The 18,032-nt window shown below is 36.4% G+C and overlaps 4 protein-coding genes and 1 long non-coding RNA gene across 7 annotated transcripts; 3 read left to right on the top strand and 2 right to left on the bottom strand.

The window, feature by feature from the left end:
- Positions 1–2,814: 2,814 nt before the first annotated feature.
- On the top strand, positions 2,815–7,659 carry LOC105835863 (serine/threonine-protein kinase PLK4). Of its 2 annotated transcripts, none has more exons than XR_001139023.3 (12): positions 2,815–3,022; positions 3,115–3,210; positions 3,521–3,734; positions 3,812–3,924; positions 4,328–4,420; positions 4,490–4,771; positions 4,955–5,488; positions 5,610–5,915; positions 6,184–6,462; positions 6,535–6,711; positions 6,859–7,095; positions 7,371–7,659. XR_001139023.3 is itself a non-coding variant. In XM_012679473.3 (12 exons), exons 1-12 carry the CDS (start codon positions 2,930–2,932, stop codon positions 7,372–7,374), a joined length of 2,364 nt encoding a protein of 787 aa, XP_012534927.1. In that variant the 5' UTR covers positions 2,815–2,929; the 3' UTR covers positions 7,375–7,659. The 2 variants fall into 2 exon arrangements, 1 of the variants encoding a protein (XP_012534927.1); XM_012679473.3 differs by having other exon boundaries at positions 6,859–7,031.
- On the bottom strand, positions 4,510–7,822 carry LOC114254241. The gene is made up of 3 exons (XR_003625601.1): positions 7,690–7,822; positions 4,987–5,126; positions 4,510–4,645 (listed from the first exon to the last, which is right to left on the bottom strand). It is a non-coding gene; the product is annotated as an uncharacterized LOC114254241 (long non-coding RNA).
- On the top strand, positions 7,064–12,273 carry LOC105835864 (neuronal membrane glycoprotein M6-a). Of its 2 annotated transcripts, none has more exons than XM_012679475.3 (5): positions 7,064–8,533; positions 9,428–9,564; positions 9,644–9,826; positions 9,938–10,088; positions 10,266–12,273. In XM_012679475.3, exons 1-5 carry the CDS (start codon positions 8,530–8,532, stop codon positions 10,577–10,579), a joined length of 789 nt encoding a protein of 262 aa, XP_012534929.1. In that variant the 5' UTR covers positions 7,064–8,529; the 3' UTR covers positions 10,580–12,273. The 2 variants fall into 2 exon arrangements, with proteins under 2 accessions (XP_012534929.1, XP_012534928.1); XM_012679474.3 differs by lacking the exon at positions 7,064–8,533 and adding an exon at positions 8,929–9,202.
- Positions 12,274–12,312: 39 nt separating this feature from the next.
- Positions 12,313–14,368, bottom strand: LOC105835865 (N-acetylglucosaminyl-phosphatidylinositol de-N-acetylase). Its single transcript, XM_012679476.3, has 5 exons — positions 13,903–14,368; positions 13,690–13,771; positions 13,115–13,311; positions 12,910–13,040; positions 12,313–12,589 (listed from the first exon to the last, which is right to left on the bottom strand). Exons 1-5 carry the CDS (start codon positions 14,210–14,212, stop codon positions 12,449–12,451), a joined length of 861 nt encoding a protein of 286 aa, XP_012534930.1. The 5' UTR covers positions 14,213–14,368; the 3' UTR covers positions 12,313–12,448.
- Positions 14,369–15,711: 1,343 nt separating this feature from the next.
- On the top strand, positions 15,712–17,416 carry LOC105835858 (mitochondrial fission process protein 1). The gene is made up of 3 exons (XM_012679464.3): positions 15,712–16,047; positions 16,270–16,397; positions 16,480–17,416. Exons 1-3 carry the CDS (start codon positions 15,993–15,995, stop codon positions 16,792–16,794), a joined length of 498 nt encoding a protein of 165 aa, XP_012534918.1. The 5' UTR covers positions 15,712–15,992; the 3' UTR covers positions 16,795–17,416.
- Positions 17,417–18,032: the final 616 nt, after the last annotated feature.

Below are 18,032 nucleotides of genomic sequence, written 5' to 3'. Positions count from 1 at the left end.
GATAAAATAGGTTAAAAATGCAAAAAGTTAGTAAAAATATGTAAAATTATATATAATGTATTCTATCAAAATAATTCTTTATTCAGGCATATCATTGTTTTAATTGATTTAAATTTTTAAATAAAGAAAATTTTTCTATTTTTTGTGTATAAACATAATATCTTTAATTTAACTTACTTATTTAAATATAAATTAAATTTTATGTATAAAAAAAATTAATTTTCAAAATAATAGGGAGGCAAACAATTAAGTAGAGAGAAGAGTGTGTGAAAATAAAGATAAGATATATTTAAATTGTAGTTTAATAAAAATAATTTATTTACATTAAAAAGATTTTAAAGAAATTTAGACAATTTTATTAAAGAATAGAAGAGTTAAAAAAATTATTTATATTAACAAAAAAAGTTTTTTTAATGGAAAATAATTTTATAAAATAATACATTAAAAAATATTTTATAAAAATAAACTTAAAAAATAATATATATAAAATTATCCTAAAGAAATTTTTATATCATTAAGAAAATTCTATTATAGAATAAATATTTAAATTAAAGTATTTTTATTAAAAAATGGAAAGTTTATAGACAATTGTTGAAATTATTTTATCCTATGTATAATAAAATTTAATTTAAATTAAAGATTGATATACTTATAAGTTATTTAATTTATTTAAAAGTTAAAAAAATTTTTCAGTAAAATCATAATTAATTTTAATAAATTTTTCATTTGTAAACTTTAATAATTTAAATTTCTACTTAAAAATTTATACATTTAATAATTATTTTATTATTATCAAAATATTTTAATGTTAAATATTTTAAATATCTACAAATTTATTTTAAATATTAACAATTCATTCGAACGAATTAAACGTAAGTTGTACATAATGTAAAGTTGATATATGTTACACTTACCAATTAAATGATTCGCGATGCCTCTCGTTTCGGATTCGGTTTATTCTCCATTCGTCGCGTTCTGAAAGTAATACGCAAATTAAAATGACGTGAAACGGCTTCGTCTCTTTCGCGCAATCAACTTTAAGCGAGTGACGTCGCGTCGCGCAATTAATTATATGTTCCAAATGTAACGCCGCGCTGTGCGGTACGCCGAATCTTTTTGCAGCATCGTGCAAAGAAAATGGCTTGAAGCACGATGTTACAAAAAGATTCAATACTGGCATCGCTGTGTACACGTTCCTACATGTCGATTACCCACACGAATTATCGGTGATGTGATGACTGTCTTTTTCCGATAATACGAGTAACGCGTCCAATATATGGAAAATGCATAAACGCATTAAGTAATACTGGAAATTTGGCTGCAGATTTGACGTACCGAGTAGATATGGTGCGACATTTGCCCTGCGGGACCGGTCCATCAGACTTGCCGCGATCTGTAAATGAGAAAGAAATGCGATTAATAAGATGGCGAAGAAGCTCCTTCCCGCGCGATCGATTTCGCGTATCACGATTGACGTGTCGTTACGAGTCGCGATCTTCGCTCGAACAAGTGTTTGACAGATACGCGTTCGAACGAATTACGACGCAAGGTTGATACATGTTATGTTTACCAATTAAGTGATTCGCGCCACTTATTCCGGAGCCGATCCACCTTGCGTCCGTTACGTTCTAACAGCGACACACGAAAAGGTGGAGTATACGGCTTCATACGTCATTCTCGCGGTCAACTTCACGCGTCAAAAGTGACGCCGCGCCGCGGTCGGTACGCCGAAACTTTTTTGCAGCATCCTTGCTGCCAGCCATCCTCTCCGTGCAGCACGATATTGCAAACAGATTCGATATTGGCATCACTGGATACGCCTCCCTACACATCGATTTCCCGCGCGAATGATAGACGATTGTCTTTTTCCGATATTTCGAGTAACCCGTATCCAATATACGGAAAATGCATGAGCGTAAATTAAGAGCTTAGCTCAAATTACGATGCAGATTTGACTTACCGAATAGATGTGGCTCGACGGGATTTGCCCCGGGATCGGTCCACATATCACACTTGCCGCGATCTACAAATGAAAAAGGAATGCAATTAAAATGGCGAAGGGATTCCTTCCCGCGCGATCACGATGATTAACATGTCGCTGCGAGTCGCAATTTTTGCTCGAACAAGTATTGACGCATACACATACGCATACGCATTCGAAGATACGCATTCAAACAAATTACCATTACGCACGGTTGATATATGTATCATACTTAATTACCAAGAGATTCGTGAGGTTGCTGGAACCGATCCATCCTGCGTCCGTCTCGTTCTGCAGGCGATACGCAAAAAGATAGAGCAACGGCTTCGTCTCTCTCGCGCGACTAACTTCACGCGTCAAAAATTCCGCAGCGTTTATTTACACCACACTCGTAATGCACTGCTAGTAATCGGCGAATCGGAAAATAGATGTACGTGTTACGTCATTGTTACGTGTGGTATCACTTTTGAAAACGTACCTTGACAATACGATGCGAAAAAAGTCGCAACACAGCCGCTTTTAGCTATATTAGTTAGAATATGGGAATAAAATTATTAATTTTGTATTATTCAGTCATCATTTTATTATGAAGAAAATTGGTTTCGATACGAATAGCATAATTTGAAATTTTTGAACAGTTTCATCACAAAATTAATCGAGCTATCGGAGCAGATCAACCGAATCGGGTAATATGGTCGATCGAAGTTATCCTCTTTATAATTTCTCGTTCGTATCGTTGCGTGTTCCTAATATAAGTTTACGTGCAATACAAGCCGCCGTTTCGTTTCTATTTCGCATGCGCGAGCAGCGCGCTAGAAGCGTCAGACCGTCAGTTTGTGTATGGCGGGTGGTATCATGTTGACGTTTTCGGTTTTCCGAGTGAGAATACGTCTACGAATGCCGTCGCCAGCGAATTTCGCGTAAGGCAGGATCGTCGTCACCGTGCCGATGGTTGTCGACGATCGACCGCGACCGGTCGAGCGCGGCCCGTTGCGATGCTTCGTGCCGGCCATCTCGTCCGGCTTCGGCGAGCATATTGAGGTTAGCTTTTTGAATTCGCATCCGTTTGCGCCGTCGCCGCCCCATGACAACGCGTGGGCACGCGTAAACCAAGTCTGCTTTTATTTTCCCAGGAATATGAGGTGCTGAATTTATTAGGCAAGGGCGGCTACGGAAGCGTCTACCGAGCGAGATGTCTCCGCAGCGGCAAGGAAGTCGCGATCAAAATGGTGATTTCCTTGTCTGTTCTCCCTTGGAGTCGAGAGATGCTTATTGCTCCAGTTGTGTCGTTGCTGCGATGCCCGAGGCATTTGCTTTCAAAATACGATTGAAAACGCATGCACGAAGTCGTTGATCGATCTCGGCAAGATTTGAAGTATTGGACAAAAGAAATTGGACCAATGTCAATTCTTGAGATTGCATTACTTTGCTTGAATATTTGGCGAATTATGCAAAATTTATCGCGAAAAAACTTCTTTCTTATTAAAATGAATCAATTAATATTTATTGCATTTTTTCTACATTTGTCTATCCCTTCAGATCGACAAGAAATCGATGCAGGCTGTTGGGATGATGGATAGAGTTAGGCAGGAAGTAGAGATACATACACGGTTGAAACATCCAGCTATCCTGGAGGTCTATACATGTTTTGAAAATGTAAATTATGTGTACCTGGTCTTAGAATTGTGTCACAATGGAGAGCTTCAGCGCTACCTTAAAACGCAAGGCACCAATGCTCTATCCGAAGAACAGGGTACATTTATACACATAATATATGATGACGTTATAAATTTCTAACTGTAAATATTACAACAAAATTTTGCTTTTTAGCTGCCTACATAATCAAACAAGTAGTGCAAGGCTTGCTTTATCTCCATTCCTATCAGATACTTCATAGAGATTTGTCACTGTCCAATCTACTTTTGACTAGAGATATGCAGGTGGTACGTAAAAAAAATATGAGTATTTTTTATAACTAAGATTTAAAAAGTCCAATGAGTAGAAAAAAATTATAGTAAATGCATTTAACATAGTAAAATTCAAGTTTTTACTGTCTCAGTGGAATAAACTAAGACAAACTATAAAAATTAATTATAACTATAAAAATATATATTTATATAACTTTATATAGAAATATATTTTTTCTTTAATTTGTTAATCATATGAAACGCCATAATTTAAAGAGAAATGAAACCAACCAATGGTAACAAACTATTAGTAATCTTATAATAATAAGTTTTTTAATTCAAATTAACGTGTGTAAATCTGTCTACAGATTTTATTTTGGATATATAAATACATTAGAAAACTTTGTTTTTTACTTTAATTTAATTTTTGTACTTATAGAAAATAGCAGATTTTGGATTGGCCACGCAATTGAACAAACCAGATGAAAAGCATTTAACTATGTGTGGTACGCCAAACTACATTTCGCCTGAAGTGAGTATTTTCCAAAGATTGTACAAACCAATATCATGCACAGAATCATAACATTTAATGAAACTTAAGGTTGCTACGAGATCATCACATGGTCCAGAGGCAGATGTATGGAGCTTGGGATGCATGTTGTATACTTTATTAGTGGGCAAGCCACCGTTCGAGACTGATGCGATTAAGAGCACTCTAACCCGAGTGGTCATGGCCGACTATGAGATGCCTTCTCATCTGTCAGACAATGCAAAGGATTTAATAAGTAAATTGCTGAAGAAGAATCCAAAAGAAAGAATATGTCTGCGAGATATTCATAAGCATCCATTTATAACAAGCATAGAAAAAAATAGGTTGCATAACGTAAGTGATATGTATTCGAATAGTGATTAACATCAAGTGCAAGTTAAATACATTGGTTATATATATTAATCATGGATATGATTAATATATTTAATTATTGTAATAATGAAGATTAAGAAAATTTTATTGAATTGACGAGTCTATAAATAATTAGTGTTTATTTTGTGTTTTTTTTTATTCAAGAAAAGAAACAATGTGAGGAAAAATTCATTTACCGATGGAATGATAGATTCCGGGCTCGGCAGAACACTGTCGTCATACGGTCGACCGAAAATACGATCCCGATCGGAGGAAAGAATGTCCACGATGCCGATGATGCCTATGGTCAGCGTGAGAAGCGAGCCTTTGTCCGAATCTGTTGCGAAAATGCACTTGAATCAGGGCGCAAGATACGCCAATTACCACTTGAAAGAAGACTCTTTGATGGGCATTTTGACGCCACGTGGTAGAGCATTCTCACAGAGTGAACAGTACAGCAATTATAATGCCTACAACAACTCCGAGAGACCGAGGATAGTTGAAAGACCCAAGCCAAGAAAGGAAAATATTGTGGAGAATCGTAATGCGGAGGGAACTCAGAAGAATACAAAGTTACAAGTGTCGCCCTTAAATTCCAACAGACTACAGCCTACCAGGCACAAGACGAAGGGCGCGATTCTCACTATTCTAGATAACGGAGAAGTGTGCATTGAGTTTATTAAGTGTAGGCACGGCATGGTATGTTTGTGTAAAGAAATACAAAGATTATAATATAAATGAAAAACACTGCACTATTCTAAAGAAAATATAAAGAAATAAATATGTAAGAACCTAATAATATCTACTCTTTACATTATAGGAAAAGATAAGTGAGGTGTGCAGAATATCGGGCGACGGTCTGCGAGTCGTTCTTTACAAACCAGACGCGACTAAGGAGATTGGCTCACAACCGCTACCATTACCTACTCGAGGTGCCGATAGTATTTATTCGTATGAGAATTTGCCAGCGTGTCATCATCGGAAGTATTTGTACGCTTTCCGTTTCGTAAAATTGGTCCAGGCAAAAACCCCCAAGTTAACACTTTACACTCAACGCTCTAAATGCTTATTCATGGAAAATGGTCCGCAGCCTGACTGTGAAGTGAGCTTTTACAATGGAATAAAAGTATGTAATGTTAATGCTATCGCCAACTCTTTTACATTATGTATATATGATAATATAAAACTATAATTATGCATAACATAAAATAATATCAAAGTACAAAAGTTAACACTATCGTAATTCTTAAATATTATTATAATTCAATTAGTTTAATATTTAAATTTCTATGTTATTTAATATTGGTCTCGCACTGCACTCTCACTTGGCGCGAATCACTATCGTGTCTCTTAATTTGTATTTTATATTTAGTTTTTATGTTTCCATGCTCCAGATTGTCCGGGTGGACGGTGTCGTGAAGATCACCGACAATAGCGGTGCCACATTTGTCGAAGGTGCATTTCCATCACACCTCGAAAATTATTACGAGCATTACTCAGAATGTTATCAGCATTGCTTGTTATTGGAATCTACTCTAGCATCTTTGGAGGCAGCCACCGGGCATTCTTGCTTTCCCGTAATAATCGGACGACGGCCCAATACGGCCTTAAATGATGCTCCCTGTTTTCAGGGGAAAGAAAACGTCTCGCACATTACAAACGGTTCTCCAGTCGTAAGTAGCAGAGAGACAATATCTGTCTAATTATTTTGCTTTACTGAATTAACGTTGGAATTTCCATCTCAGATGCCATCGTTCGACGGTACCTGCTCCGTCATCTCGACGGTGACTTCTAGATCGTACAAGAATTCCACGCATAAGTCGAACAATATGAACAAGGTGGCGGTACCGGGTATTGGCTTTGCTACGAAATTGTCATCTGGCGATATTAGGGTCGATTATAAAGATGGATCTGCCTTAACTGTAAGTTACATTTTCTTAATTCGTAAATTTATTTTTATTATTAGTTATTATCAATTTAATACTCTCTCTCTCACAGCAGATTATTAATCATAATTTATTTATCAATTGTTCGACTTTGTGCTTTATCGACAATTGTGTTTGTTGCAGGTAAGTCCACAAAGTCACAACGGTGACATAACGTACGAGAGTACCGACGGCATCGTTATACGATATAACAAGCATCGTCAGCAGAACTTAGAGATACCAGTCCAAGAGAAGCTCCGACAATTGCCGATAGTTATCAAGTATCTCGTGAATGAAACGATGCCCAAAGGCATTCGGTAACTCCACATAGAAATACACAATATTTTGTACAATATAAGAAATCGTCTTTGCCTATTGACTGTAAGCTTACTATAATTTATAAAATAACAAATTTATAGATTTATAGATAGCTTATACAAATTTTAACATGGCTTTATGAATATTTTGAATAAGTATACAAAAATGAAATAAAGAAGTTATATTCTCTCTTATCTTTTTAGTATGCTTGGTTCGAGTCACTATTGCTATTGTGTTTTAACATTTAATTGTATAAAACAAAAGAAGAGAAAAAACTCGTTAAATAATGAATTAAGGCGAACAACATATTTTTTAAATATTGGTATTTATTTTTATAGATAGAGGATGAGAGGCAATTACTTGGTACAATTATATAAATAAGGCATATATAAATAAATATTAAAAATAATTCTTATAAGAGTGGAATAAAATTAAGAATTTTTCCATTATTTGCAATAAGTATAGAAGCATTCTACGAAATCTGATATCTCCTACTCTCTAAAGTTACAAATTACACAGGTATATTTATTCTTATTTTTATTGATAGAAAAAAATTATATATTAAATCATTATAACAATCTTGCTGTTCCGCCGAACAGCAATGAGAAATAAATTTGTAATAAATTATGAATGTGAAAATTTTTATAAAAATATTACAGCAAGTCCTGCCTCTCGCATCTTCCCGCAATCCTTTCGTCCTGAAATTTTATTCTCTCGGGTCGTCAGAGAACATAGGCCTCGATTGTCTCTAAGCGCGTTTACCGCGAGACTCGATCGAATCGGGGTCACAGCCGGTCACCGTCGAGCCCCCCGCTCCATTGAAGGGAACGACGGATTTGTCGAGCGTTTACTACGGCGCGCCCTACGATTCGTCGTGGGAGCAACGATCCCCATTCACCGTAACGGACGCGCATTGATGACGCCATGTTGAACCATCGCTTCTGGTCGGAGATCCTCGTGGAAATCGTTCGCCGTGAAATTCGACGCACGCGCTCGCGTGCTTACGCGTGATAAGATTAATAAGATCATCGACGCATACGAGAGAATTGTTCGTAGTGCCGAGGGTATTACCAGCAATTACCAGTGGGCGGGTGATCGATCGCACGGTTGGCACCGTGGACCGTGGCACGTCGTCTCCCGGAGTGACTCTGACAGATGGTAAACAAGCGAGCGACGCGATAGTACGTCTGCGAACGTGGAGACAGATCCTACGGACAAGTGGCAAGCTGGAATCAAAAGAGGTCGTTTAGTGCCGTCAGTTCAATTCACCATCTCTCTGTCTCTCTTTTCCTCGCATTCAGACGTCGATCGCGAGCGTCAGCGAGCGTCGAGTGGGATATGTCCTTCGCTACCGCGGCCGTGGGACGTGTGATCGCCGCGGTAATTAGCGAGAAACTGCTGCTGTAATTGCGGATTCCGCGACGTGTACGGGCGCTGCCCATCCGCTGCCTCCTCTCCTTTGCTAACCTTCCCGAGCAAGCGACGCGAGCCGTGAACATGGGTAAGTCCTTCGCACTAATTGACGAAAATCTCCCTTTTGTTTGATTAATCTTCCGTTTCGTAATTAACCCGAACGTGCGATGTACGCGGTCCTGACGATTTGAGCTTTTGTTGTAGCGTGGGCGTATGATTGTAAACATTGGAGTCCCCCTGTTTCCGACGCATCGAATTGTAATTGTCCTAGCGTTCGAAGGCGGCTCGTTAAGCCTCATTAAGAGAAGGGTGACGTCTTCGTTCACGCAAGCGACGAAGTCGACAACAATAAACGCCACGCCGCCACGCGCTAATTGTTTCCGTCGAAGGCGTCCGTCCCAGCGACACGTTCGCACTGTCGAGTTTGTGAATGGACTCGCGAATCATTGGCGAGTATACTTAGACGCATGCCGCGCGTTATCTGACCAAGTTGTAGATAAGTGATTAGTCATCGCCAATCGTCGCTGGCGGCTATGGTTTAGTCATTGGCCAAACGCCCAACTTTCGCTAACGCGCTCTTTATTTATCGTCACTGTCAGATCGTTTGTTGTTACTCCTGTAATTATGGCAAGATTACGCGAGGTTCGTCGGGCTAGGGAGAGTCTACCGCTGCGCGGCAACTTCGGGAGCAATGCTAGTATAGATAGGTTTTCTGAGCATAGTCTACACGGTCTAAATTCGAAAAAACAAAGCTGTAGTAAGTATCAGAATGCTATTGGAATGTCACGACACATAGTCTTATGATAAATGTAGATGCAGTAAAAACCTTTTGTAAACAATAAGTTTTATTATAATTTTTGGTACAATATGATATCATGATCATTTATACTATCTGGATTTTTACTATGATTGACTTCAATGAAATATATAGACATAATTCTCTGTAACAAAATGACAAATATAAGGAAATTTTCTTGTTTAGGGAACATGTGCAACGATTGCATGGCCAGAGTGCCGTATGCAACTCTCATCGCAACCATCATGTGTTGCCTGGGAGTTGGAATCTTCTGCGGAACTATGTACAGAGGTGCGACGCTGTGTGCTCTTATGATGGATCAGGTAAATCACGCGTGATATTTTTTTTTTAAATAATTTGAAGATTCTTCTGCAATAATCTTATGTTACAAAATCGATCCAGGTGTTTCATCTACGTCTTGGGTGGTTGGAAGCGGTGCAGCTAGTGTTTGCATCAATTGGCGCTTGCATGGCAGCTTTAGGATTCATGATTTTGTGCGTTGGTTGTCTCGCAACTGGTGCTACAAGGCACAAAGTCTACCGTGCATGGAGATCCCGAGTGGGTGGACGCATCTCCTGTGCTGTTGTAAATATTTATAAATTTTAATAATTTCTATTAATGGCACAAAATATTTATTACAATCACAAGCTATTTTCAATATCAATTATCTTAATATGTACATCCTTATTTTTTCAGTTTATGACTATCATCTACATCCTGCAAATAGCTTGGCTTCTAATATTTGCATTCCTAGTTATTACTACACTGATATTCACCATATTTTGGAATATGTGCAGCAATCCACGTGTTCAATCTCTTGACGACTGCATTGACTTTACTCAATTTGGTAAGTTTTTTAATTATTAAATTGAGACAATTTTTTACTTAGAACAGAATAAAAATATATAGGACCTATAACACATCATTTTTAATTTATATTATGTGCGTTACACCAAATATACTATTTGCGTTAAATATTCGTTGTAAAAAAATTTAAAATTAATAAAGAGCAAATTCATTCTAGGTTTCATGTTTCCAAACAATACACGGATAGAGGATATGAAAGTGTGCGGACCACAGGAAGTCAAGCTGTTTTGTAAAGATTTTGTAGAGAAGGCTGAGGTGATGTTTATCCTGGCAACTGCAGCGAGCTTGCTCGTGATTCTAAGCTTGATACACTACCTGATGTGCTTATCCGCTAACTACGCGCACATACGAGATCACGAAAAGTTTCAAGAGCTGCAGGAGCTGCAGTATCTACAGGATGCGACCGATCCAGATTCCCCTCAACCAGGAATGGGCACACTTGGCTCTCATCGCGGTAAAGACAGGTTCTAGGACACGGCCCGCGAGATCTTCACTATGAACCCCCTGTAAGGAGGCCTCATCCACACTTGTCCACGTAGGTCGTCCTTACGTCCGATTGGATATCTCTTCCGGATATCACTTCCTCTTCTCTATGTACCTAATTCGGTATTCTGCTCATCGCGGTGTGTCTGTCGCCGTCACGGTAGTCTACTGATTCGAGGATCTTGCGGGAATCAACTCTATGCCGTCCATTTTATCTTCGACTGTAATCATATGTAAGCATTTCTTATGTAAAAAAGATGTTTATTGACACACATACCGATTTTGACGCACGTGAGATTTCGTTGGAGATTTTTATCTCCATCACGCTCGATCCAAATCGAGATCGTTCGCGGAATTTCGATCTACAGAGCGTAAATTGTACGCGACGATATCATTCCATAAATTCGTACTCGTAAGAAAAGTCTTTGTATTTGAAACGTAGCCAACGTGTATGTTTGAATTGTGCGTGATTTTAACGCACAGATTTTTACTTGGAAGTATTGTTGTATTTCACTTTTCAATGTACGCACACGCGCACGCTGTATTGTGCGTAATAATATTATATGCAAGTGTTCACGACTTTAGATCATTTGCCGGTCTAATCTTTCGGTATTAGGGCTCTAATTTTCGAACGATAAGTACTGCGTACTATATCTTCAGTACTGAGATTTTTTTTATACGAAAGAGATTTCTTTTATATATAATATATACATATATATGTTTACACACATGCTAGGCTACTAAGCATATATTTTCGTTACATTACGAATTTTTAAAGCACACTGGGAAAATTATATTAGATTAATAGACAATTATTAATTAGGATATAAAAAGAAAACAACGACTGCATATACATTGCAATTGTTAAAATATGATTGTTAATCGAATTTTTGTTGAATATTTTCCCAGCATGCTTAATAAGAAATATTCATGTCGTTTGTGCAATTGTAAGAGAAAAGTTCATCTTTCATATTAAGCCTTTTATGGAAATGTTACAGGAAATGTAACATTGCATATAAAAGACTATCCATATATTCGTAGAGTCTCTCTTTATTACTTTCGTATACGTATAATATCAACTTGTTGTGAAAAGAGCAATATATTTTTCCGAATAGTAAGAGTCCCGCTATATCAAATATTAGTAAAGGGAACGGAAGTTATACATTCTTCTATGCACGTTATTTGTGCCAAAGTAGAAAAAAAATGAATTTTTGCTCTGAACAAAGATCTATGTCTTATACAACACGTTGAGGCACAAAAATAAAACAATATACGTACAATCACGAGGTTCTACTCGTCACATATTATTACTTGCTCAAATAATTTGACAATGACCGCTGATTTTCTTAACGTGTGCGATTACCGGGTGGAAAACCTTGTATGTCCCGCAACTTAAATTAGAAATACGATTTTTTACCTACGGTAATTTTAGAATATTTTTTTTTATTATACACACGTGATGAGTAAAATTATACACATATCAAATGACAATTTGAATATATAAGGAGCTGTAAAAGGTTTGTATACAATAGAGAAGAATAAAACGGCACGCAGTATATATTTTGTTTTTAAGAAGAAATCTGATATATTGCGCTGTAAAATCTACGTGCCGTGTTTTCATTCAAAAGTAACTACGATGTATATTCTATTATATTAATGAATAAAAAAATATTTCCCTCTTATATATAAAGTATATCTGCTTGTATATTTCATAGTTTTTATAGCTTTGGTACGCAGTTTTTATTTCATATAATTAACATGGTAGACAAAGTATGTACATTGATCATTAATTACATATTTTATATATACAGTGATTATTAATTACATATTTTGTTCTCTGTTCATTGGCATAACTATTCAGTCCTCGTCAAACTGGAGATCCAGCTCCAAATCAAGAGCACTGACTTCTTGAAGGGTATTGATGAATGTATATCGCGAAAAGATCATGTACAATTTTCGAAACCAAACGTATTGGGACTTGTGCGCGGCCATGGCACTCTGCAAAAGAAAAATAATATAGATTTAAAAAAAAGTTATGCTAAAAGATAAACTCTCCAAATTTGATGCTAAAATTTACCTGAATCTATGACTCATTTAATTTATACTAGTAAAAAATACTCATTAATTTCAAGGAACCAAAATGAAAATAATTTTAATATATAAAAAGTATATGTATAAGAATATTTAATATATCAAAAATATATGTTAATATTAAGTTTATTTTAATAGTAATTTAAAATTTATAATTAACGATATGCCCAATATATTGTTTATTCTGGAAGATTAAGTATAACGAGACAAAAAAAGTTCCGATTTACTTTGATTGTTTGCTTCTGCTCGTACGTCACCAGATACCAGTACGAGGCCGAGAGTAGGCTGATGGGTAAATCTAAAAGCTGAATGTATTTCCTGATTAGATTAACGGACTCTAACACATACAGCTTACAATCTGGAACACGATTAGACTTATATTATACAAGATTATTTATATTACTATATATTTGCCAATTGAACGATACTAACAAGGAGGTACTTTTTTTTCTATGCACAACGCGGCGATCGCGAAATACAAGGAGATATGATTCTTGTGCCGGCTTACTCCATATTTATCAAACGTCACAACGGCATTAATCTTATACATTTCTATGTACTGCAGAATGTTCTCTGCAACCATTTGCGTTGGCCATTGTACATGCTGATCATCTGGCAGCTCACCGCTCCTGCACATTCATTCATCTGACTATTATATGAGAGATAGTTATCTCTATTTTATCATATATTTATCACATATTTAACACTTGAATTATCTAATTTTTAGCTTGTACAAATTAGACAAGTATCTAGTGTTAAATATGTCATTAGAATAAAGCAATCCTACACAAAGAGACTTTTCTCTCAGAATTTATCCTCAAAGTAGTACAAATTTACTAAATTTTACTGAAGGTACAGTAAGATTCATCAAAAGCAGTGTTGTTTCATAACTATATTATGATTTTAAGGATAAATTCTAAAAGACAATTTTGTATATATTTAAAACAATAATTAAAACATATAGTGTGAGTGCTTGCAAGTGGCACAGTTTTCCATAACACACTTACATTATGATCGTGACATTAGCCTCTGGGATTCCCAGCACCTTTGTACATTCCCATAGCTCGTCTATCCTTCTTCTGTCCCCACCTGCAAGCACACTGGTAAACATCAATAGACACAGCATTTACGTGATGTCTAGCCTGGTTTATTCCTGTTGGTTGTTCCGGATTGTCGCTCGCAACGATCCTGGACAACAAGAGCCTGCCATTGACATGTACCCATAGATAAACACAGCAGGTAAATCTCGCTAGTTTTGGAGCGAGTCACCCAATAGACCAGCGGCCCGAAGAACATCACCTCGTCGTCCGGATGAGCAGTGACCAGGAGGAGCCTGCCAGGTGGCAGCTGCCAAGCCACGTGGTCCACCCGCTTAAGGACCACGTAAAGGAAGACATAGACGCAGAGATACGCCAACAAGGCAATCAGCAGCTGCCACGAGATCTCGCGGATGTAGTAGCACCACCAACAGACTGCCTCATTGAGTTGCAGGCTGAGATACAGCCGTGCATACTCCAGGTCGGCCATCATCCGCGTGCTTTGACGACGCGAGCTATCGTAAAGATACCGCCATATCGTCTGATAACGCCCGAGTTGTTGCCCGCGAGCGAGAACGCGACGCGTTCCCTGACCAGCGGTGCGGTCGAATTTGAGGTTAGGTCGCGCCGATCGGGCGCACGATCTGAGCAGTCGCCGTTTTCGACATTTTGCGGGCAATACAAGGAAGAACCGAGAGAGATGCTTAGCGGAAGAGAAAGGGGCAATGAAAATTGATGAGAATAAAATGATGAACAGAAATATAAGACATGATCCTGACCAAGCCAATTTAATAACAGTTGGACAGTATAGACAAATACTATTAGACGCATACTAGACAAATTTTTTATTGAATAGGCATAACTATATAAACAGATTTATTTGTACATGTAAACGTCTAGATAAATCTAGAATTAGTACAAAATATCTAGTAATTCGTCTAGATTTTATTAGAAGTTATTGCAAAAATACTAGTCGAGATTATGGTCAAATCTATTAAATTCAAATTATTTAAGTATTTTTAACATATAATATTTGGATAAAATCAATATATCTAGACTTCATAGTCTACGATTTATTCAGAATGTCTACTCTTTATTAAAAATTTTTGAAATTTAGTCAAAATATTTAACAAAATTCAAGAAGCAGCAATTTGTCTAAATTTACTAAGATTTGTTCAACTTGGCAAAAATTGACGAGTCAACTTGGCAAAAATTAACGAACCAACTTGACAAAAATTGAACAATTATACGGACAAATGCTAAATGTATTTCAGATAAATTTTTAATCGAATAGACATAATTAGGTGTTGTATGTATATTACCTAACATCCAGTCCGGAATTAATATAAGTTAATGTCTAGTACTTCGTTTAAAATTTTGTCAGGGTTGTCACAAAAATACTGTGTCGAAATTATGATCAAATCTAATCCAGATTATTCAATATATTTGGATAAAATCAATCTAGATGTAGTCAAAAACTTATCCAAAAAATTGATATTTAATGACAGAGATATTTGAAAGGTTTAAAAATGAGACTAGTGGACCTGTTCTGATGTCTAAAACGCATCTTAAACAAATCCAAGTCTAATTTGTCTGTCTATATTATTTAATCAAATTGGTCTGCCAGGAAAAACAAAACGGCATGATCGCGATGATTATTTTAGCATTTATTATTTTGTCAATTTCGTAAATTAAAAACATGAATTAATTATTATTTCTAAATTTAGTTATTATGACCTATCGCCTCAGATAATTTATATCTTTTAAAAATTAGATGGAATTAAGTCATCGTAATTTTTATTATATATTAGTGAACGTCATGCGTGACATAGAAATTATAATTAATAAGAAAAGGTAGGACATTAATTATTTGTTGTTTTGAGATCCGTTGCGCGAACGCTAAAATAAAATTCATATAAAGATACATAATAATTAAATGTGATTTGAAAAATCAATAAGAATTGATAGGTTCGTTGAGTACTACGAGCGCAAGATATCGACCTCCCAAAATTTTCCAGGTTATGTTCAACGTTGTTTGCGATCTGTTTTTCGAACGGTATTTCTACTACAAATTTGCCCTCAAAGAGTATATAACATTATTCTTAGGAGTTTTTAAATACGAATCGAAAGTGAGAAAAGATTTTATAGGCATTTTATTGACTGACATCTATGTCAAAAGTTTCCTTGGCACGCTGAACCTCGCAAAGTGTCGTCTGCTATAGGTTATGTTATTACGCGAGAGATAGTAAAAAAAAATAGAAAATTTCAGGATCATGAACAATCAGGAAGAGGTAGACCTGTATCGTGACACTTATGTAAGATATTTAGGTAATGGCAAAGGGCTTATTGACCGCTGTTATCAAAATTTTCTGTTATTTTTTTTAATTATTCCTTTTTCTTTTTATTTCATAATTTTATACAATGACAAAGTTACGCGTCAAAAAATATATTTGATGTTTAAAGCAATCAACAAAATAGCCAAGTAATTAGCAAAGTCACTTTGATATTTTGAAAAGATTTTTTCATAACAAAGTGCAATTCTCTTTTTAGGTTATGCGAACGAGGTTGGAGAAGCATTCAGGAGCCTCGTGCCAAGGTCCGTCGTGTGGTTCAGTTATGCGTTGTCAAGCGGATACGTTCTCGCGGACACGGTGCACAAGGGTGTAAAAGTCTACCAGGTAAGTAGGTCTACTATGGAAAATTTTAATTTAACAAAACAAATAATTTATTAGCTGTCTAATTATAATTTTGATTTCACAGACAGATATTAGTCCACAGAAAACCAAGAATGTCTTGTTATCCACATCGGACACTTTGATATGGCAAGCATTCGCGTCGGTGATAATTCCTGGTTTCACCATAAATAGAATTTGCGCGGCAGTTCAGTTTGTACAGAGAAAAAGCACAAGAGTGGCCTGGAAAAAACCTTGGATCTCTACGCTTATCGGTTTAGTGTCCATTCCCTTCATAATACATCCTATAGATCACGCTGTGGAGAGAGCAATGGACGTTAGTTATAGGAAATGGACGGGATATCATCCAAAGGAACCTCTATGTGGTGTAAAGCACGAATAACGATGCATAGCTAATTGATTATAGCACATAACTTGAGAGAGGTCGTTGCTTAAGCTATTACATAATATTAATATATCGAAGAACTTATTCCATTTTTACACAAAATAATTGAAAGTTCTTGTATTAATATTAGAAGAATGTAATTATATTTTTTTATGGTGTTTTTTAACTAAGGACAGCAAAACGATAATCAAATTGATGCCTGAAAGTCTTCTTAAAATCACCAAAATGTAAATTAAACTTCTTGGTAATATGATATACAAGATAAAGTTCGTAAAATATCAAATAAACTCTATGAAGAGAACACTACTAAGATATTAAAATTTAAAAGAAGTTAAGCTAAACTCGTGATCTGTCAAATTGTCTCGAGAAACATACTTCTGCGACCTCTCCTGGTTTAGAAACATACACTCAATACAGTATTACTGCCAGATATATTCCAAGACAGTACAATACAACGCACTTAGAATATTTTATTGCAAAATTGTTAAATATTTTTGTCATAATGTACATGTTATACAGCTACATTATATTGTACAGCTGTGTGTGCATTAAGATTTTTAGCTGGCTATGCCACAATTGTTAAGCTGTTGAATAAAGTTATTGATTTAACATTTCCCTACATTATCTTGTAAATTGCACACGATCGTCTTCGCTTTAATGCATCGTTACATTTTCAATTGAGTATTTGCATTCTTTCTTCATTTTTTCAGTATTATTGTATTAAACAAAGCATACAGGCTCCACTTTCGCACGTTTCTCACTCGAAGATAAATTTGCAAGGGAAACAACCGTGTTAATGAAGGAGATTGAACGTATATAATATCGTCGCGATATTGGAGGAATTTAGACGGTTTCACGAAGAAAGATGAAGAAATGGTTTCGCAAGTTATGCATGGCGAAAGGTTCTACGCGGCTTCCACGGCGGTTAGTAATAACGGCGCGATGTAGGGTAACACTCGTTTCATGAAAATGTATCGCGCAAAAAATGATACCGCATCGTGTGGCGGCGTCATAATTACACGCAAGCAGCGCCGATTACGAGATTATTATCTGCCCGTACCACACAATTTCCCTCGCTATCGCGGCTAAATCTAAGGTCCGCGCCCACGATAAACGCGATTGTAATCGATGTACATTTCTTTTTTAACAGCGATTCGAGCGAGTTCCACATTAAGACATCAATGGCGCCGACGTTAAGTATTTTTCCCTAGAGCGCAATCTTCGATCGTAGATAA

The sequence above is a fragment of the Monomorium pharaonis genome, chromosome 8 (assembly GCF_013373865.1).
Source record: "Monomorium pharaonis isolate MP-MQ-018 chromosome 8, ASM1337386v2, whole genome shotgun sequence".
NCBI classification, from domain to species: Eukaryota; Metazoa; Arthropoda; class Insecta; order Hymenoptera; family Formicidae; genus Monomorium; species Monomorium pharaonis.
Note: the sequence above shows the minus strand (reverse complement) of the source record. Positions and strands in the feature narration are given on the sequence as shown.